This window comes from Bos indicus x Bos taurus, chromosome 10 (assembly GCF_003369695.1).
Source record: "Bos indicus x Bos taurus breed Angus x Brahman F1 hybrid chromosome 10, Bos_hybrid_MaternalHap_v2.0, whole genome shotgun sequence".
Taxonomy (NCBI): Eukaryota; Metazoa; Chordata; class Mammalia; order Artiodactyla; family Bovidae; genus Bos; species Bos indicus x Bos taurus.
The window spans coordinates 100,094,988-100,117,290 of NC_040085.1; the positions used below are offsets into that span (position 1 = coordinate 100,094,988).

The following is a 22,303-nucleotide window of genomic DNA, read 5'->3' on the forward strand; positions in this document are numbered from 1 at the left end:
GAGTGGGGCGAGGAAGGGTTAGCAGCCGGCTTCGGTGACAGCGTGACGAGGGTGGGCAGGTAGGCGGGAAGGCAGTGTGGGCAGAGAAGGCGCCCAATGCATGGACACCTCCTCTCCAACCTCACCTTCTGCTGCTCCACACACCCACAAGGTACCCCCACCACGACCACCCCAGACTCTCTGTGTCTTTGAACATGCCACGCTCCCCTGCACCTCCGAGCCTTTGCACGTGCTAATCGTGCCTCCTGGTCCAACTATCACCCACGTGTGCGCCTGGCCAACCCCTGAAGCCATCAAGACTCAGCCTGCGCACCCTCTTGGTCACCTTGTGGGACTGCCCTGCGCTACACAGACCCACCACCTTCTGTGCACGCCTCTCCCCCACACTCACGATGAGAACTGTGAACTGCCATGACACTGGGCTGCACTGCCTACCCCTGAAGACTCTGGCAGGTCACGGTTCTAGTCATCTTTGTGCCACAGCATTGAGCACTCGCCTCATAACAGAATAGCAGCACTAAATTATCTTTGAAGGAGATGCACAGATGAATGAATGAAAATAACAAAAGATAGAGCAAGGTGTGCCCGAAGGATTAATTATGCTGAAAAAAATGGGTTCATTTGGACAGCAGAAGATAGAGCTGGAACGGCAGGATTGAACCAACTTGTGAGAAGCCTTTAATCTCAGGGGTGATGAACTCAGGCTGGTGGAAAGCGAGAAGATTCACGAACACTCGAGGAGAGGAGGGGAGACAAGTAGAAAGAGCTATTTTAGGAGAATTAATCTTTTGTGAGTGACTGTCTGGATTTGAGTGGGGACAGACTAAAGGCAAAAGGTTATTTTTAACAGGAAGGGGTGAACAATAGGTTATAATTAGACAGACCTGGGTTCACATCCCACCTCTACCACATGTAACTTTGGGCAAGTTATTTATAGTCTTTGTGAACTTGATTTTCCCAATCTGTAAGGAGATAATAACATTTACCTTAAAGAGTCGTTATTAAGAATTTGATGATACATAAAGTACTTGGAGCTGAGTGGCACTTGGTTTAGCGTAAAACCTAGCGTTCTCCAGGACAGGGTTTTCAGAAAACACATCCAGCTTCACTCTCAAAGACCAGGATCTGCCCAGAAGCAGGGGCCAGAGCAACAAGCCCGCTGCTCTCAGCACAGCTTGCCTAGAGGACAGGGAGACGGCTTCCAAGGCGGCGGTGAGGCTGGGGGCAGACCCAGAACACCACATCTGCCACAAAGGAAAACAAATCTCTCTAATCTTGGTTAACCTGCACAGGGCCGGGCCACCGCCCAAACCTTCAGTGCGTGGGAGGAAGGACGGGCAGCCTTCAGGGGCTGGCCGCTCTCAGCTTTCTCAGCTTCATCAGTGACACAACGTGAATAACAGATGGGTTAATATGGGGAAGTGCTCGGAAGAGCGCTGGGCAGGCGGTGAGAGCTCTGCCCAGGTGGGGAGAGCTGGGTAACTAGAGTAGGCGCAGCAGCAGCAGTAAAGGTCCACATTTAATGCTGTCAACCCAGGGTTCAAATTGAAACAGGCACGAGTCCTAATCTGTCCCCACTTCTCAGCGTTACCTGTATTTCTGATGCAGTAAGGCCACTTTTTGGGTTGCTTCTTCCAACACTTTTTCATCCTGTAACCACTCCTGGAAAAACACACGACAGTAGTATGGAAACAAATCACTCAAATTTCTTAGGAGGAATCTGTGCTACTGTTATTGACTCTTGTCCCCAGCAGGCAAAACTAGGGCTAGAATCAGTATCTGAGAGCTTCACTAAAGGACATAATCATGACCTTTCTGAGAATTAAGTGGCTTCTGCTCAAAAGCCAAAACACTTGCCCTGCCTTCTCAATTCATCCCAGAGAAACTTGCTGCTGACTAGTTGCGAAGTTGTGTCCAACTCTTTCCGACCCCATGGAATGTAGCCCATCAGGCTCCGCTGTCCATGGGTTTTCCAGGCAAGAACACTGGAGTGGGTTGCCATTTCCTTCTCCAGGGGATCTTCCCAATCCAGAGATCAAGCCCACGTCTCCTGCTTGGCAGGTGGATTCTTTACCACTGGGCCACCTGAGAAGCCCCCAGAGAGTTACAGATGGGTTATTTCAGGTTGTTAACATTCATCAGCCAGTTCCAAGCCCAGCACGTAATGGCACCTCCTGCATTCCCTGGCTGGCTGTGTGACAGTCAGAGCAGCGCACCACTTCCTACAGGTGTTGCAACACCTGTCAATCCCACCAGTATTGACTTTAAAAAGTAGAAAGCAGGGTCTTTTTGTCATCTACTCTAAATTGCTGATGAGAAACGATATTCACTTCAACATAATTCTGTGAGGTCTCAAGTTTTCAGTTAAAATCAAAACCTCTGTAGTTCCTCAGAAGCTGGAAATGAGTGCCTCTCTTTAGACTCACATTCAAACTCAAAATGAATTTCGCTGGCTGCAGCCCAGAGGCCACAGACTCTTCTGTTTCTGTGCTTTTACAAGGACTAGAAGTCTATAACAGGGAAAGCAACAACTTAAGTTGTTTACAAGAAGGAGCTGATTTTTTTTAACTCTATCCCTACCTAGTAAGTCTAATATATGGGCTTCATTTCAGGGATTATTAAGGGTCTAGAAATCACTGTTGATAAAAATGTCCAATGTCAAAAGAATTCTTACCACAGGAAGCAAGGCAAATTTCTGAAGAAAATCCTGGGATTCATACTGATCAAAGTCACCAAAATCAGCTATATAAAATCACAAGTATTCACATGTCAATTATGTTTAATTGGAAGCAAAGCATATACACAACTAAATTCAATATGAAGTATACAGATGGTGTGCTTATGATTTAGAAGTCAAATCTGCCTTATAGCTTATAAAATGTATATTTTAAAAATTCCTTTTAAAATGTCCAACTCTTTGTAACCCTATGGACTGTAGCCTACCAGGCTCCTCAGTCCATGGGGATTCTCCAGGCAAGAATACTGGAGTGGGTTGCCATTTCCTTCTCTAGGGGATCTTCCCAACCCAGGGATCGAACCCGGGTCTCCCATGTTGCAGGCAGACTCTTTACCCAGACAGATTCATGTGTCTGGACTTGGAAAAAATGCCTCTTAATAAAGTGGAAAAAAAAAAAACACACATTACAAATTGTATACAAATCATCTCATTTTTTTTGTCATTAGAAAACAAACAAAAATCTACCCTATAATCATATATGCCTACTTATGTACAGAAAAAATGTTAAGAACAAACCAAAGCATTCATAGTAGTGATTACCTCTAGGGAATGGAATTAGATCATCTGAATATGTTACAGTGAGATGTATTTGTTTAGAAATTTTTAATTGTAAAAGAAACTGATAGTTCAGCAAAAAGCTTATGAAAAACTAACTCTTAAAGCCAAAGATAACACTTAAGAAGATTCAAAGTACTTTGAAAAGGAATATGGCTTCCTGAGTACAGGGCATTTTTTTCATCTAGGAAGGATATATATTATATCTCCATGTCTGCTAACATCTGAAGGAATTTTATTAATCATTCCTTCACATTAAATTTCAATTTCCAAGATTAAATGCCAGTTATCATTTGAAATAAAATCCCATTAGAAGTCTTTCCAAAGTACATTACACATGTAAACACATATGGATTAAACATACGACAAACAACTCAAAAATACTTGTGAAATACAAAACTAATAATATTACGGTTGGCAATGTTCTATAATCTAGGGCAACTATTTAAGAAACCAAACCAATGACATACGCTTGAAGTGTAAGCGAATGTGACCTTTTCAACCCCACTGTTTGGCTGATCTTTCTTCTGAAAATACGAGCTAGCAGCAGATCAAGTCCCTGCACTAGAGGAATACATGGCATATTAAATGTTGTGTGTGTGTGTGTGTGCACGTGTGTGCGTGCGTATGTGTGTATTTCCTCTCTACTGTTGGTCTGTGCTGTGCTGACGTAATAACATGCTTAGCCTTCCAGAAGTCTCATATTTCATTCAAGTAATTCAAACCCATTCCTCCTCCACAAGGAAGCCCCTTAGATAACAGAAATAATATTCCACTAACACAGAAAACTACTCTATAGTAGTTACTTTCTATAGTCAGTTACTTTAAGAATTCCTTGCTGTTTTTGTTCAACATGTATTTTAATCTGATTGATCTATTACATTATCAATTGCCATTCTTTACCTTGAACAGCTAAGCCTGCAAGCTGAATTGCTTGTTCTAATGTACAAGGAATGTTTCCTTCCAAGATATCTTTCTTCAGCTGCAGATAATACTGATACCTATTAAAAAAAAAAAAAGGTCAGTTTTTAAAAGTCAGTGTCGGTATTACCTCCAATCGGACACAATGCATTTTATCATTATTTGGTAGAGAAGCATCAACTAGTCAAAACTAAGCTCAGACGATTTCAAAGAATGACAGGAATGTTCCTTGATCATTTCTATACTGACAAATACACAGACAGACACAACAATTTATTGAGTCACCTATCCTTAACTGTAGTTATTTGAAAGCTACAAACTATAGCCACCTAGGAAACAGCTGGTCATCTATCTTGTACCCTGTAAAACAGTCTCGGTAAGTTTTGTTGTTTTAGTTGGAGAAACAGAGAATCAGTGGCCAATCCATACTTTAAAAACCCTTTGGGGGAACTTGGTGATGTAAGACTTTCCTAGCCCTGGACAGTAAAGTCAAAAGAAAAAATGGTTCCTGACATTTCAGACCAGGCGCATAATAAAATATTCTTTATTGAAATACCAAAAAGGATAGTTGCTAAAATCCTTTATAACAGTCTTTTAATGTGGGCTTACTTCTGTTTATGTTTTCAGTATATAGGGTATTAGTTACCAGCACAACCTTTAGTCAAGCAAACTTCAGTTAAACTTCAGATCTCCAATTTAGCATTTTGAAGGAACTTGGGAAAGTCATAATCTGTGGGTTTAAATTAACTCCAGTAAACGGTGCGTACTATCACCCCTTCACAAGGCTGAACAAGGAATGTATGTAAAGCTCTTAGCATAAAACTACAGCGTAGCTGGCACTTAATAAACAGCTGCTCTCATGGCTAGCAGCAGTCACCCACTTGCAGCCAGGCGGCAGTATTTCACCTGGCTGACTTCTCCGTTCTGATAAAGCTCTACAGTGAAGATCTGTTCTGCCTTCCTTTCATTTATTCACTAAGGTAATTACTGGGGCCTTCTATGCATCAAGCACTGTTCTAGATGCTGGGGATACAGTGCTGAACGAAGATCTGCCAACCCTCTGCCAATACAGGCTACAGGACTGTCTTGGACCCAGAATCTCTTCTGGGTTTGATGTCTGCAAAGCTCACAATGTGAGCTGTTCCCAGGCGCAGTTCACAATGGCGTTTCCTGGAGAGCCCCCCGCTTTAATCATTGCATATGAGTCCTTACATCATCCTACTTTATTTACCTTCGACATTTCTGTTCTTCGTTACCAAAAGTCTTGAGCAAAACACCATCTACTTCAATAAGAATTTAGATCCAACTTAAACCCTCTACCTGCTAGTGGCAGAACCCATAGATTTCCCTCCATCAGCAAAGAGAATGCTGGCAGCACTGGGTCTTGTCAATGAGGAAACCTTGCAACTTTCTCCCAGGAAGCTCCTTTCAAGCATCTAAAGTACTCTATATAGCCAGGACATGGAAGCAACCTAGATGCCCATCAGCAGATGAATGGATAAGAAAGCTGTGGTACATATACACAATGGAGTATTACTCAGCCATTAAAAAGAATTCATTTGAATCAGTTCTAATGAGGTGGATGAAACTGGAACCTATTATACAGAGTGAAGTAAGCCAGAAAGAAAAACACCAATACAGTATACTAACACATATATATGGGATTTAGAAAGATGGTAACAATAACCCTGTGTACAAGACAGCAAAAGAGACACTGATCTGATGTATAGATCAGTCTTATGCACTCTGTGGGAGAGGGAGAGGGTGGGGAGATTTGGGAGAATGGCATTGAAACATGTATAATATCATGTATGAAACAAGTCGCCAGTCCAGGTTCGATGCACGATACTGGATGCTTGTGGCTGGTGCACTGGGATGACCCAGAGGGAGGGTATGGGGAGGGAGGAGGGAGGAGGGTTCAGGATGGGGAGCACGGGTATACCTGTGGCAGATTCATTTTGATGTTTGGCAAAAGTAATACAATATTGTAAAGTTTAAAAATAAAATTAAGAATAAAAAAAAAAAAGTACTCTATATAGAATATGCTGTCCACATATTCCACTCTAAGTATTCTTGGTCTTTTTCTTAATCAAATCACGGGAAAACAGGTGCACAGTCTAGACTGAAGCCTAGATTATGGCACATACTTTCCTAACTGGTCTCCTGCCTGTAGTCTTGTAACCTCTAATCTACCTTCCATGATGGGTGATCTCGGTAGAGTACACATTTCATCATTCCCTTCCATTAACACTCAAAAATGCCTGTTCCTATTGGTCTATGACTTCATGACTTGGGCATTTCTTTTTCCAAGCCTCTGTTCTCCTCTCGAGGTAGTATCTGAAATTCCCTAAATAATCAGTTGCTTTTATTATCCCCTTACTTTGCACAAGCTGCTCCCTCTAACTAGAACACTCCTTGTAAAGTCAAGTGAAAAGTCACCGTCTTTGCCTTCCCTATTCACATTTCGTGCAACCCACTCCTCAGAATCCAGCGCTGTAATTCAGTTCAGTTCAGTCACTCACTCGTTTCCAACTCTTTGAGACCCCATGGACTGCAGCACGCCAGGCTTCCCTGTCCATCTCCAATTCCTGAAGCCTGCTCAAATTCATGTCCACTGAGTCAGTGATGCCATCCAACCATCTCATCTGTCATTCCCTTCTCCTGACTTCAGTCTTTCCCAGAATCAGGGTCTTTTCTAATGAGTAAGTTCTGCACATCAGGTAACCAAAGTATTGGAGTTTCAGCTTCAGCATCATCCTTCCAATGAATATTCAGGACTGATTTCCTTTAGGATTGACTGGTTGGATTGCCTTGCAGTCCAAGGGACTCTAAAGAGTCTTCTCCAACACCACACTTCAAAAGCATCAATTCTTCGGCACTCAGTTTTCTTCACAGTCCAACTCTCACATCCATACATGACCACTGGAAAACCACAGCTTTGACTAGATGGACCTTTGTTGGCAGAGTACTGTCTCTGCTTTTTAATATGCTGTCTAGGTTGGTCATAGCTTTTCTTCCAAGGAGCAAGCATCTTTTAATGTCATGGCCACAGTCACCATCTGCAGTGATTTTGGAGCCTCCCAAAATAAAGTCTTTCACTGTTTCCATTGTTTCCCCATCTATTTGCCGTGAAGTGATGGGACTGCATGCCATGATCTTAGTTTTTTGAATGTTGAGTTTCAAGCCAGCTTTTTCATTCTCCTCTTTCACTTTCATCAAGAGGCTCTTTAGTTCCTCTTTGCTTTCTGCCCTAAGCGTGGTGTCATCTGCAAATCTGAAGTTACTGATATTTCTCCCAGCAACCTTGATTTCAGCCTGTGCTTCACCCAGTCTGGCATTTCACACGATGTACTCTGCATATAAATTAAATAAGCAAGGCAACAATATACAGCCTTGATGTATTCCTTCCCCAATTTAAAACCAGTCCATTGTTCCATGTCCAGTTCTAACTGCTGCTCCCTGACCTGAGGCAGGTCACGTGGTCTGGTATTCCCATCTCTTTAAGGATTTCCCCCAGTTTGCTGTGATCCACACAAAGGCTTTGGCATGGTCAATGAGCAGAAATAGATGTTTTTCTGGAACTCTCTTGCTTTTTCCATGATCCAGCGGATGTTGGCAATTTGATCTCTGGTTCCTCTGCCTTTTCTAAAACCAGCTTGAACATCAGGAAGTTCAGGGTTCACATATTGCTGAAGCCTGGCTTGGAGAATTTTGAGCATTACTTTACTAGCATGTGAGATGAGTACAATTGTGCGGTAGTTTGAGCATTCTTTGGCATTGCCTTTCTTTGGGATTGGAATGAAAACTGACCTTTTCCAGTCCTGTGGCCACTGCTGAGTTTTCCAAATTTGCTGGCATATTGAGTGCAGCACTTTCACAGCATCATCTTTTAGGATTTGAAATAGCTCAACCGGAATTCCATCACCTCCACTAGCTTTGCTCGTAGTGATGCTTCCTAAGGCCCACTTGACTTGGCATTCCACTTGACTTCGCCTTTCCCTCCTCGAGCAGATCTTCCCAACCCAGGGACTGAACCCAGGTCTCCCGCACTGCAGGTGGATTCTTTACCAGCTGAGCCACAAGGGAAGGCCGTGCTATAATTAAAGCATGTATTATGATAATACACTGCAATTATTCATGTACACGGACCACCACCAGACTGTGACAACTCCTCCAGTGTAAGAATAAAGCATATCTACTTGTATATTCATCTCCCACCGTAACCAGCATAATTCTTACAGACCATATTATATCTTCAATAAATGTTCAAAGAAATGAGACAAAGTAATAAGTTACTGTTTTCTCCTCCTCGCTTCTACTCTGAAATCTTTATAGCTCAGATCTGCTCTGTAGTCAGTTCATGCCAATCCCTAGAACCTGATTCTAGCTCCTTTGGTTATCCATCTTATTTCAATAATTAACTGCAAACTCAGTACTTAGAATACTCCACAAACACAGGGCAGTATCAGGATTTTACTATCTGCAAGCCATTGCGTTAGAAATGATTTGAAAGGCAAAGTTAAAGAAAACATGGATTTAAAATCTAAGAAAAAGATCTGTACACAAATAACTGTAGTGAGAGGCTATGACGGCTGCCATCTTAACATAAGTACAAGCAAATTCTAGAGTAGTCTGGAGAAGGAAAAGCTCACTGCAGCCTCAGGGGTCACAGAAGCTTTATGGAGGAGGTGCCTTTGGAACTAAAATCAGATGAACAGGATTCCGGTTACGTGTATCTGAAAGAAAGGTCTCAGACACAAAGGTGAAACTGCATGCAGCATGCTCAGGACACTGAAGTAATCCAGCTTGGCTCGAAAGTAAGGTTAAACGGTTAAAAAGTGCTGGATTCTGGAGAATGTAAAAGGCAGGCTCAAGAATCCAAATTTGGGATAAGCAACAAGGTCCTATTGTTCAGCACAGAAAACTATATGTAACATCCCGTGAAAAACCATAATGGAAAATAATATTCTAAAAGGAATGTGTGTGTGTATCTATATGTATGAATCACTAAGCTGTACAGTAGCAATTAACACAACACCGTGAGTCAACTATGTGAAAGTGTTAGTCACTCAATCCTGTCCAACTCTCTGTGACCCCATGGACTCTGGCTTGCCAGGCTCCTCTGTCCATGGGATTCTCCCGGCAAGAATACTGGACTGGGTTGCCATTTCCTTCTCCAAGGGATCTTCCTGACTCAGAGATTGAACCTGAGTCTCCCACATTGTAGGCAGATTCTTTACCATCTGAACCATCAACTATACTTCAATTTTTTTAAAAAAAGAACGCAAACTTGATTCCTTGTTTCTTTGTTTTCTTATCTCCAAGGAAAAAAAAAAAAATTAGTTCCTCTATCCCACCCCTTAATACATTCTATGCTTTCTGCATGTGTTCCTTTTAAGCGCATTTACTGGCCAATATTTTCTGATCTCAAACCCTTCCCCCATGTCTTTCTCCTTTCCACACCTATGTACAGAACATGGCCACTGGGGTCAGAACTTCTACACATTTTCTTGAGGAGTAAACACATATTTTGTGGCTATTTTTGAAAAATCTCCTCTCTCATTTCATTGTTACTAAGGTCAGAAACAAATCCATAAATACATTAGGGGTGACATCACTTCAAGAGGAGTTCACAGCCAGGGTAAAAACGTCATTTTTCCTTGTAATCGTTCCTTCGTGCCCAGTGAACCCATACGTCAGGCAACATGCCACAAAGCACTCTGACACACCACATACCAGAAGCTCCAGGCAATGCTGTGGCTAAAAACGCGTGGTGAGAGGGCAAAGGTCAGTTTTACCTCCCGACTCCTCCAACCTTAGTCTCACTTTTCAGTCTCACTGGAATCCCTGAAAGCACACAGCACCTTCTTCCTTACCTGGTGATCTCCTGCTGCAGCTGTGAGACTGAAGGCACATAAAACACCACTCCAAAATAGACGGTAGGCTCCAACGCGTGCTTATCCAGCTGCTTCTTCAGAGGTTTCTCCAGATCCACCCACCGGCGCTGATTCTGCTTGTTGTAATACCAGAGGCTGAAGTAAGTAATCTGGAAAGAGAGAGAGTCACTGAAGGAAGCAGAGACAGACAGAAGACTTTGCCTGCTCTAGTCCGTGACCATTTCATACTGTTCATGGGGCGGGGGGGGCGGGCAGAGGGTGAGGCGGTTAGATGGCACCATCAACCCCATGGACATGGACTCGAGCCAACTGCCGGAGACAGTGGAGGACAGAGGAGCCTGGCGTGCTGCGGGGCCATGGGGTCACAAAGAGCTGGACACAACCCAGTGGCTGAACAACAACACACCCATGATCTGAGACCAAGAGACCACAGTTTCCCATTGCTTCTCTGCTCAGAAAGGGACCACGGCAAAACCTAAAGGGGGTAAAAACCAAACAAGAGGCAAGCTCTGTCTCTGTACAGACACTCATTCAGGAGACAGAGGCGCGGACCTCCTTGGTGGTCCAGTGGTTAAGACTCCGTGCTTCCCTGCAGTGGCCATGGGTTCAATCCCCGGCTGAGGAAGTAAGATCCCACGTGCCACACAGTCGGGGAAAAAAAAATAGAGGCAAAGGTCAATTACACTTGCACACTATTTCTTGAACCCTGCACAAAAAATGTCTAGATATCAGAATTCAGCAGATACTACACAATTTTACGTAAGTTCAACAACAAAACAAAAATACTGAAAATATATGTCGTTTTCAGTGAGTTCCCTGGTGGTCTAGTGGTTACGATTCAGTGCTTTCACTGTTGTGGCCTGGGTTCAACGTCTGATCAGGGAACTGAGATCCTGCATTGCACAGCCAAGAAAAAAAAAGGTTAGCTTTTAAAAATAAAAATATTAAATGTATCATAATTAATATTTTATAATAAGCATAACTGGGGTTCTTCCTAAATTTTGACCAGATAGTATTAATTCAACTTGTCACTATATTCAAATTTGGCATCTATAAATAAATGCTGCTGCTGTTGCTGCTAAGTCACTCCAGTCGTGTCCGACTCTGTGCGACCCCAGAGACAGCAGCCCACCAGGCTCCCCTGTCCCTGGGATTCTGCAGGCAAGAACACTGGAGTGGGTTGCCATTTCCTTCTCCAATGCATGAAAGTGAAAAGTGAAAGTGAAGTCGCTCAGTCGTGTCCGACTCCTAGCAACCCCATGGACTGCAGCCGACCAGGCTCCTCCGTCCATGGGATTTTCCAGGCAAGAGTACTGGAGTGGGATGCTGTTGCCTTCTCTGCTATAAATAAATAATTTCATGTAAATACTGTAGATTCTAGTGGTAAAGATGCAATTGCAATAGCCAAAGCAATCTTGATCAAGAAAAACAGAGCTGGAGAAATCAGATTCCCTGACTTCATGCTGTACTACAAAAGCTACACTCATCAAAACTGTTTGGTACTGGCACAGAAGCAGAAATAAAAGCCCAGAGATAAACCCATGCACCTATGGTCAACTAATCTATGACCAAGAGGGCAAGAGTACACGGTGGAGGAGAGACAGTCTCCCCAGTGATGCTGGGAACACTGAACAGTTACACGTAGAAGAATGAAATTTAAACACTCTCTAATACCATACATAAAAATAAACTCAAATGGACTAGACGCCTAAATCTAAGGCTGGACACTGTAAGTCTTGGCTGAAAACATGGGCAGAACACTCTCTGCCGTGAATAGCAGCAATATCTTTTTTGATCCGCCTCCCAGCAAAAATAGATGGTACCTACTGAAACGTAAAAGCTTTTGCACAACAAAAGAAACCAGAAGCAAAGAGGAAAGACTCAGGATGGGAGCAAGTATCTGGAACTACCATATGACCCAGCAACCCCATTCCTGGGCATGTATCCAGGCACTGAAACATGTACAATATCATGTATGAAACAAGTCGCCAGTCCAGGTTCGATGCACGATACTGGATGCTTGGGGCTGGTGCACTGAGACGACCCAGAGGGAGGGTATGCGGAGGGAGGAGGGAGGAGGGTTCAGGATGGGGAACACGGGTATACCTGTGGCGGATTCATTTCGATATTTGGCAAAACTAATACAATATTGTAAAGTTTAAAAAAAAAATTCAACGTGACACATGCACCCCCAAGTTCACTGCAGCACTATTTACAATAGACAAGACAGGGAGGAAACCTGAACGTCCACGGACAGGAGCAGATAAAAAAGATGCGGTACATATGCACTGTGGAACATTACTCAGCCGTAACAAAGAAGCAACGCCACACGCAGCGACGCCAACGGACCTAGAAATCGCCACACTAAGGAACCGCATCAGAGAAAGACAGAGTGTTGTATGATGCTGCTAACACACGGAATCTAAAAACACAAAGAACAGTAAAATGAACTTACTTACAAAACAGAAACAGAGTCACAGATGTAGAAAACCTTACAATTAATGGGGGGAAGGCGGAGGGACAAACTGGGAGATTGGGATTGATATATACACAATTATATCTATTTTATATATAATGCTACGGAGATAAATATACACAGACAAGAAGAAGCTATAGCTACGGCAGTAGTATTACTTACGTGTCCTACTCAGAGGCTTAAGAAAAACGCCCAGATGTCAGCATTTAAATCTCAGTTGCCATGTAACAAACCGTTTAAGTAAACCAATCCTAGCCCTTGACTGGTCAACCTGAAAAGGCGCTAATGCACGTAAGGACTGAGATGACAGCTTCCGGCCACTGCTAATATTTACCTCAAAAGTCAGTTGACAGATCAAGGCAACTGGAAAAATCACTGCTTTGTTCTAGACTCTAAAGTCACACTGTCAAACGGAGCTTCTCTGATGGTTGAGCTGCGGTATCTGCATTCTCTGGGGATGCGAAGTGCGGCCAGTGCAGCTGAGGAACCTAATTTCCAATGTCACTGAGCCCTAACGGACTGAAATAGCTGGAAACATCCAGTGGCCACTGCATTGGTTCATACAGCTTTAGAGCAACAATAATACAGTCAATAACAACACACGGCTATTTCTTTAACCGTAACCCTCAAAAAGTGAGTCATCAATTTACAGAGGGGGAAATAAAAACCAATATTAAAACATGTCCTCAATATTAATAAATTTACCTTACAATTTTTTTTTTTTTTTAAACAAACGAAGACCCATACCTTTCAAATGAGTCTACTAGGGGCTTCTCTGGTGGCTCAGCTGTAAAGAATCCGCCTGCCAAAACAGGAGACACGGATTTGATCCCTGATTTGGGAAGATCCCACATGCCGCGGAGCAACTACGCCCGGGCGCCGTAACTACCGAGCCTGAGCTCCAGAGGCTGGGAGCCGCAACTCCTGGGCCCACGCGCTACAACTCCCCAATAGGAGAAGCCTGCAGGCCGCAATCAGAGGGGAGGCCCCTCACCCCGCTCACGACAACTCCAGAAAGGCCCGCAGGGCAATGAAGATCCAGCACAGCCACAAATAAACAAGTTTTTAAAAAATGAGTCTATTAATCATATAAACTCAACAAGAGTCAAAAATGTATGTATCTGTTTTCCCTTTATATCCAAATAGCTAGAGCAGTGCAGGAATTCAGTAAACTTTGAATAAAAGAACGAATATTCTCCTGCTTCTCAGCTGTCACCCAAATTATCACACACAACTGGAATATTCTGAATATTTACTATGTTGGACCAAGTTCTGTTCTAAGAACTAGAGCAATATTACAGATTAAATCGCCACTATTACCTTCCCCAATAGATGTTTGTGTGTGTGTTAAACTCTAAAACCAGTGTTTCTCCAAATGCCGTCGCTGGACCGCCTCTGCTGGAACTACCTGGAGCGCAATGAGGCCAACAGAGATATTAAACTCTCGTAATTCTCGTACCCACTCAAGTCTGGAAGTCACTGCACGTGGCGCCCCGCCTCTCTCGATGTTATGCAGGAGACAGTCAAATCAACAGCCTACCCTTGAAAAGCTGCATGGAAATCAAATTTTTGAAACCAAACACACTTTTAATACAGCAGAAAGTTGAGTCCTTCTGCTGTTAATTATTGCCTGAAGTTGTGATTATATTTGTAAAATAAAATATGTTATCTGTACGAAAAGAGTAGTATCATATTTTTGGAAAACAGGTACTATTCCTATTCCTTCTTCCATCTGAACTGCAACTTACAGAAAACAAAAATTAGTAATAGGAGGAAGCTGCTGCTAAAGTCCAAAGTCCTGGGTTTAATTTCTAACGCTTGCTGTGAAGTGGAAAAGTCAATTAGTCCAATTCCGTTTTCTCAACTGTATTAAGGCAATAATACCTCCCTCATAACTCCACCGTGAGATCTAAATGCAAAACATGTATGACTGCATTTTGCCACTAGAAAACCACTATGTTTTAAAAAGATTAGCTTTACCCACTCTGCCAAACATCAACAAAATCAACTGAAGATCTTGCCAAAAAAAACCCAAGAAACCTTTCTAATTACATTTATTTGGTAATTACAACACAGTGCACTTCTGTTCATTGTATGTACGTTCGTGCTCTATTTTAGATTTAGATTGCATGTACCATGTTTGGTCTATAACACATACCACTGCTATGCACTAAGTTCTACAAATAATTTTTTTTTGCCATAAATCCAGAAGCCTGGGCATTCTTTAGGATCTAAAACTATTTTGGTCATAAAAATTAAAAGGTCTTTAAAATACTCTGTAAACATTACTCTTCCCTTTAAATCTAGTTGGACTTGAATACTCTGAACACAAAAATTTACATAGAAGTATAAAACCAAAAGTTTATTATATAATTTATGAATATGAACAGACATTATTATATAAAAATATATGAATAATCTGTTAGCATTCTTAAAAAGCACATTGTAGAAGAAATAAACTCTTAATATGTGCTAAGCTTATTTACTTTAGCAATGCATTTATTACTTATGTCACATATATGGATAGAAAGCCAAAAAGAAATGCATTTGTGAAATTGCATCATAATTAGTTTTTTTACAAATGATATACCTTATAAAGAAGTAGTAAGAACCTTGTGCAAACAGCTGGATATAGATTTAGTAAATTATTAGTTGATTAGCTATTTTACACACAGGAGAGTCTACGACTTTGGAACATGAACCCCTTTTATAGTGCAGTAAGTATTTGCCTTGGGACTTATCCCTGTTTTCAAGTGCTATCTTAAGTAGTAAAGGCTAGCCAAAATTTGATAAATTAGCCTAAATACAAATTTGATAAAATTTGTATCATGTAAAATTAGCCTAAATACAAATTTGATACAATTTGTATCATGTATTATATTTCTAAAGTTGCTACTAGAAATGTTCATATACATATGGGTAACTAAAACCCTGTAACATTATAATCCTTGTATTCAATGCTTTCTTAGAATTTCTACACATAAAGAATGAAATAACAACATCTGATTTCAGAGGTTTTATAATATGGTTTGCTTCTAAGATGAGTAGGTAGAATTTGAGCAATAAAATGCTGTGATTAAATCTTCATCAGGCAAAGAATTTTCTGCATAAGTCCATTTGGGAGGATTTCAAAGATAAGTACAGAACATTTCCTTCCTCACTCTACAGGCCAGCATTATCCTGATACCAAAGTCAGACAATAGACACCACCTGAAAAGAAAACTACGGACCAATATCCCGTATAATTATAGACGCAAAAATTCTCAACAAAATACTAGAAAACTGAACCCAAAAGCATACTAAAAAGATTATACACCATGACCAAGCAGGACTCAACCCAGAAGTGCAAGAGTGGTTCAACATACAAAAAACAATCAACGTGATATATCAGAATTACGGATGTGAGGGGAAAAAAACAGTCCTCTCAATTGACATAGAAAAAGCAATTGGCAAAACCCAACACCTCATGATAAAAAATAAAAAAACTAGAAAAACCAGAGAACTCTCCAAAAGCATTTATGAAAAACCCACAGTTACCATCATATTGAATGGTAAAAGACTGAAAATTTTTTGATCAGAAACAAGACCAGTATGCCCACGTTCATCACTGCTAGTCAGCACTGCAATTGGAAATCCTAGCCAAAGCAATTAGGTAAGAAAATGAAAGGCATCCAAAATGGAAAGGAGCAAGTAAAAGTGTGTCCATCCACAGACGACATAATCTTATATATATTTTTTAAATCTCCAAGATGTCTCTACCAAAAATATCAAACAGAAAATAAGCAAACAAACACAAGTACTAGAGAATAAAGTCAGCAAAGCTGCAGGGTTCAAGGTCAATATGCAAAACCAGTATGGTTCCATACACCCCCAAAGGGAAATTCAAAAGGGAAAGTAAGAAAACAATGCCATTTATAATAGCATCCAAACAAATAAAATACTAAGAAATAAAGTTAAACAAGGAAGTAAGAAGATGTGTATACTGAACAATACAAAACAGTGCTGAAAGAAGTTGAAAGGTTGCTGTTGAATCACACGAAGACACCGGGATTCTTGGCCCCCAGCGGAGAAGAATTCAATCTGGGGCCAGAGACGAGGCTTGATGGCTCAGAGCTTTTGTGTAATAAAGTTTTATTAAAGTATAAAGGAGATACAGAAAGCTTCTGACATAGGCATCAGAAGGGGGTAGAAAGAGTCCCCGCTTGCTAGTGTTAACAATGAAGTTATATAATCCAAAGAATGTCTGGAGGTTGTAAAGACCTCATCAGACCTACTCCCATAATTTACATTTTAAGATAACATTGTCCTCAGGCAGGATACATCCTTGTAAAGACCAGGTCTACTCCCATAATTTACATTTTAAGATAACAGAAGGTTTAATCCAAAGACTGTCCTTAGGCAGGATACATTATTGTTATATAATCCTAAGGAATGTGGAGAAAGAAAAAAAGTTTGTCCTTTCTTCCTCCTTGAGAATTCCAGACCCCTCTCTCCTCGGGGACCCCTAGACTCCTTATCAACCTGCCTAGGAACTGACTCTCTCAAAGTTAAATGGAAATACATCCTGTGTTCATCGGTTGGAACACTTAATGTCATTAAGACAGTAAGACTACCCAAAGAGATTCAAATGCAACCCCTATCAAACTTTCAAGAGACTTTTTCACAGAGATGGAAAAGCCAATCCTCAAATTCACGTGAATTTTAAGTGGCCCCGAACAGGCAAAACAATATCAAAAAAGAACAAAGTTGGGAGACTCACGTTTTATCATTTTAAAACTTACTACTAAAGCTACTCTTGAGAGTCCCTTGGACTGCAAGGAGATCCAACCAGTCCATTCTGAAGATCAGCCCTGGGATTTCTTTGGAGGGAATGATGCTAAAGCTGAAACTCCAGAACTTTGGCCACCTCATGCAAAGAGTTGACTCATTGGAAAAGAGTCTGATGCTGGGAGGGATTGGGGGCAAGAGGAGAAGGGGACGACAGAGGATGAGATGGCTGGATGGCATCACTGACTCGATGGACGTGAGTCTGGGTGAACTCCGAGAGTTGGTGATGGACAGGGAGGCCTGGCGTGCTGCGATTCATGGGGTCGCAAAGAGTCGGACACGACTGAGTGACTGAACTCACTGAACTGAACTAAAGCTACCATAATCAAAACAGTGAGCTACCAGTATAAGGAGAGATGCTTAGACCAATGGTATAAAATTAAGTCCAGAGATAAACTCATGCATTTATGGTAAACTGATTCTCAATAACAGTGTCAAGAGTATTTAGGGGAGAAAAACAGTTTCTCCAACAAATGGTCCTGGGAGAACTGAAGATCCTTAAGAATGAGGTTAGAACCTGACCTCACACCAAATACAAAAACTAACTCAAACTGGATCAGTGACCTCAATGTTAAGAACTATAAACCACAGAGGTTCCCTGGTGGTCCAGTGGTTAAGACTCCACACTTTCAATGCAGGGGGCACTGGTTCAATCCCTGGTCAGGGAACTAAGATCCCACATACCTCATGGCACAGCCAAAAAATAAAACATAAAAAAAGAACTAAATCATACAACTCCCTAGAAGTAAACACAGGAGTAAATCTTCATGACCATGAATTTGGAAATAAGATTCTTAGACATGATACCAGAAGTATGAGTAACAAACGAAAAAAAAGATGCATTTGACTTCATCAAAATTTAAAACTACATGTATCAAAAAACCAAAATCAAGAGAGCAAAAAGACAGCCTATAGAATGGGAGACAATGTTTGCAAATCATGTATTTTCTAAGGGTCTAGAATCTAGAATACATTAAGAATTCACGCAACAATGAGAAGACAAACAATCCAATTTTTTTAAAAGGCAAAGGACTTGAATAAATACTTCTCCAAAGAACATATACAAATGGCCAAGAAACACATGAAAAAAAATGCTCAGTCACCACTAGTTCAATCCAACTTAGAACCACAGTGAGACACTACTCCACACCCATTAGGACGGCTATAACCTGAAACAGAAAATGAGTGATGCTGAGCAAGCGGGGAAATTAAAACCCTTGTACGTTGCCGGTAAGAATGCAGAATGGTTCCGCCGCCACGGAAAACTGTTTGGCAGTTCCTCAAAAAGTTAAACACACAATTCCCATGGGACACAGCAGTTCCACTCCTATTTGTTTTCCTGCAAGAACTAAAAATAGGTACTCAAACAAGGATTTAATACATGTATACACATGTCTATAGCAGAACTATTGGCAATAGCCAAAAAGGTGGAAACAACTCAAGTGTCTATCGGGAGAGGAAAAGAAAAATTAGTTATACATATAATGGAAGATTATTCGGTCATTTTTATAAAAGATAGATACGTGCTACAACGTGGATGGGCCTCAAACACATTACAGTAAGTGAAAGGAGGAGAAGGGGGCGACAGAGGATGAGATGGTTGGATGGCATCACCGACTCGATGGACGAGTTTGAGTAAACTCCAGGAGTTGGTGATGGACAGGGAGCCTGGCGTACCGCAGTCCACGGGATCACAAAGAGTCAAACACGACTGAGTGACGGAAGTGAGAGAAGACAGACACAAAAGGTCACATATTGTGTAATTCCATTTAAAGGAAATATCCATGAAGACAGAAAGTAGAGGTGGAAGTAGGGAGGAATGGGGAGAAACCACTTACTAGGGAGAGGATGCCTATTTCGAGTAATAACAATGTTTTGGAACTAGATAGAGGTAAGATTGTGAGTGGAATAAATGCCATCAAATTGTTTACTTTGAAATGGTTAACTTTCTGTTGTATAAGTTTCATCTCAAAAAAAGTTATTTTTGAAGAATCAAAACCACTCATACTTAAAATCAAAATACAGAATTTTTAAACTTTATTTTCAGGGGAATTCCCTGGCTGTCCAGTGGTTAAGACTCCATACTTCCATTGCAATGGGTCCCGGTTCGATCCCTGGTCAGGGAACTAAATTTCACAAGCCGTGTGGTGCAACCAAAGAGGGGAGAAAATGGTTTTTAAATGTTTGCTGCTGCTGCTGCTGCTGCTGTTACTAAGTTGCTTCAGTCGTGTCCGACTCTGTGCGACCCCAGAGACGGCAGCCCACCAGGCTGCCCCGTCCCTGGGATTCCCCAAGCAAGAACACTGGAGTGGGTTGCCATTTCCTTCTCCAATGCATGAAAGTGAAAAATGAAAGTGAAGTCGCTCAGTCGTGTCCGACCCTCAGCAACCCCATGGTTGCTTCCCACCTTCCAGGCACCTCCATCCATGGGATTTTCCAGGCAAGAGTACTGGAGTGGGGTGCCATTGCCTTCTCCATTTAAATGTTTATATACATCAAATTCAGTTTATCTGACAAAGTCTAAGGGAAAAGAATGAACCAGAAATAGATGAACCTAGCTATGAGTTAACTATATTTTTATCTTCTAACATCTATACTTAGGTAAAAATTTTGGTGCAGTTTGACAGGTACCTGACAGACGCAATTATCTGAACAGAAATGAAAAACACTGAATAGGCAAAAATGTGACTGAATAATGAAAGACCTGCCAAAATGGAAGTAATAAAGTACATACCCTTGACATAGAAGAAAAATATCTTTCTCTTTTATGGAATTTTTTAAAACTTTATTTTACACATACTTCTAATGAATTTAGTAACTTGGTTTCCCAATTAAAAGTAGATTAAAAGTGGACACATGAAAGGGAAAAGACTTAAATAGCATGTTGGCAGGAGCAGGAAGTGATAGGTAACACTCTTTTACCAACAGAGAACACAGACAAACAAAAGTCCTTTCAAAGTACATTATAAAGAATGACAAAGACAAAGTAGTCTGGAGTTATTTTTCAAAGGAACAAATTAACTCTAAACATTAATTAGTCATGTATTTAATAACAACCACTGTTGATAATAATTAGTCAGTGTCCTTTTGTTTAAGATGGGTAGGGAAGTTCATAAACCTTTCTTAAGATTGGCACTGGTCTTTGGACCAAGGAGTTCTCCTTGATTATAGGCAAAGTGAGTTATTTCATTTCCCAAATATAGATAGAAAATGAATATATTTTATATACAGTTTTCAGTACTTAAGCCAACTGTGGTTTCACTTCTTCACTTGAAAGTTCAACCGTATTCTCCAAAGCCATGAAAGACACTTCCGTTCTTGGTATTTGAGGGAACTGGTGTTGTGTCTATTTCCTCCAGGGGCCACGCTTGCGATTCCCATAGCTGCCACCAGCGGGGGCAGTGCCCAGAGCACAGACCCATGGTCCAAAGGCAGGGTTCTGAGTCCTGGCTCCACCACTCATCTGCTCCTGAGCAAGTCACTTCCTCACTGAGTCTCCGCTTAACCTCAGGGAAAATAACACAACATACCCTGCCTTTCTCAAAAAGTTGTACAGAAGTATTTTGTAAGTTATAACTGGGCTGAAAAGACCTGGGTGTTGTTTTGTTGTTGAGTCGCTAAGTCGTATCTGATTCTTTTGAGACCCCATGAACTGTAGCCCACCAGGCTCCTCTGTCCATGGGATTTCCCGAGGCAAGAATACTGGAGTGAGTTGCCACTTCCTTCTCCAGAGTATCTTCCCGAATCGCCATCTCCTCTAGGGACCAAACCCGTCTCCTGCATTGCAAGTGGATTTTCACCACTGAGCCACGAGGAAAAGGCCATACGTAAACTTAGCAGGTAGGATCTCTTTAGGTGTGTCTGAGAGCAAAGAACAAAACCTGTGTCAAGAATGCTTCTTCCTGGAAAACAAAACTGCTTTGTTACCAGGACTTTAAAAAAAAAAAGTACAAAACTTTGCTTCCGGCAGGCTCCCTGTAGGCCTTAAATTTCAATGACTACCGGTCATTACTTGGTCTAGGCATTTCTTAGAGTCATGTGTCTTCTCTTTCTTGACTCCAGATTTTGGGCTATGCATGTCCTGTATTGTCTATGGGCTTGGTCCAATTGTAGTAATTCCCCATAAACCAGCCTTTAATAATTGGCTTTTGGTTCACGCCTCCCACCACTCCTTATCTAATTAACCACCCAGCACCTTTCCCCGTAAGAAACTGCACCTCCACTTGGCTGCTTCTTCTCCATAGCTCTGTCTCTCCCACTGTGACCAAAGCAAGCTGATCTGACCTGTGGGAAACTCATTCCAATAGAAACCTCTGAACATCTGAACTTCCAGGATCCTCTGGATCAGTTCTCAATTATTGGGATTTTCTTGGTGGCCCAGTGGCTCAGACTCCACACTCCAATTCCCGGGGCCCGGGTTCAGTGATGCTCGGGGAACTAGATCCCACACGCCACACTGAGAGTTTGAACGTCGCCACTAAAAAAGATGTCGTGTGAAGCGACGAAGATGGAAGACCCCCGTGCCGCAACTGTAAGACCCAGTGCAGTCAAGTAAACTTTTTTTTCAATTCTCAATTCTCACTGAACAATTTTTGTGAAACTTCTTCATTGCCTATGTATATATTCACCCTGTCCTATTTTGTTCCGAACAAACATATCAGTAGCTTTCATAAAGTTATTCAGTGATTTCTTCAGAGCGATCTAAATGTTTCACAGCGATTCCCTAAAAGTGTACAGATACCTGTGCCTGCTGTGTGAGCTACAATAAAAACAAGCTACACAGTTACAAACTGGCTTCTTTCCAGACACAACTGGTTGACTTACTTTAAACAAACTAAACATTTACTCTGAGAACAAGGTGATTTTGATAACCCAGCTTTCTGCTACCAG

General features: G+C 41.5%; 1 protein-coding gene across 5 annotated transcripts in view; it reads right to left on the bottom strand.

Annotated features, from left to right (window-relative positions):
• Positions 1-22,303, bottom strand: part of PTPN21 (protein tyrosine phosphatase, non-receptor type 21) — a 78,845-nt gene that overhangs the window by 32,759 nt on the left and 23,783 nt on the right. For 3 of the 5 annotated variants that reach the window (XM_027552670.1, XM_027552669.1, XM_027552668.1), the window contains 4 exons: positions 10,090-10,259; positions 4,196-4,293; positions 2,675-2,742; positions 1,592-1,662 (listed from right to left, as the gene is read on the bottom strand). In XM_027552670.1, the coding sequence (XP_027408471.1) occupies positions 1,592-1,662; positions 2,675-2,742; positions 4,196-4,293; positions 10,090-10,259 (407 nt within the window). The other 2 variants (XM_027552672.1, XM_027552671.1) reach the window with 2 other exon arrangements.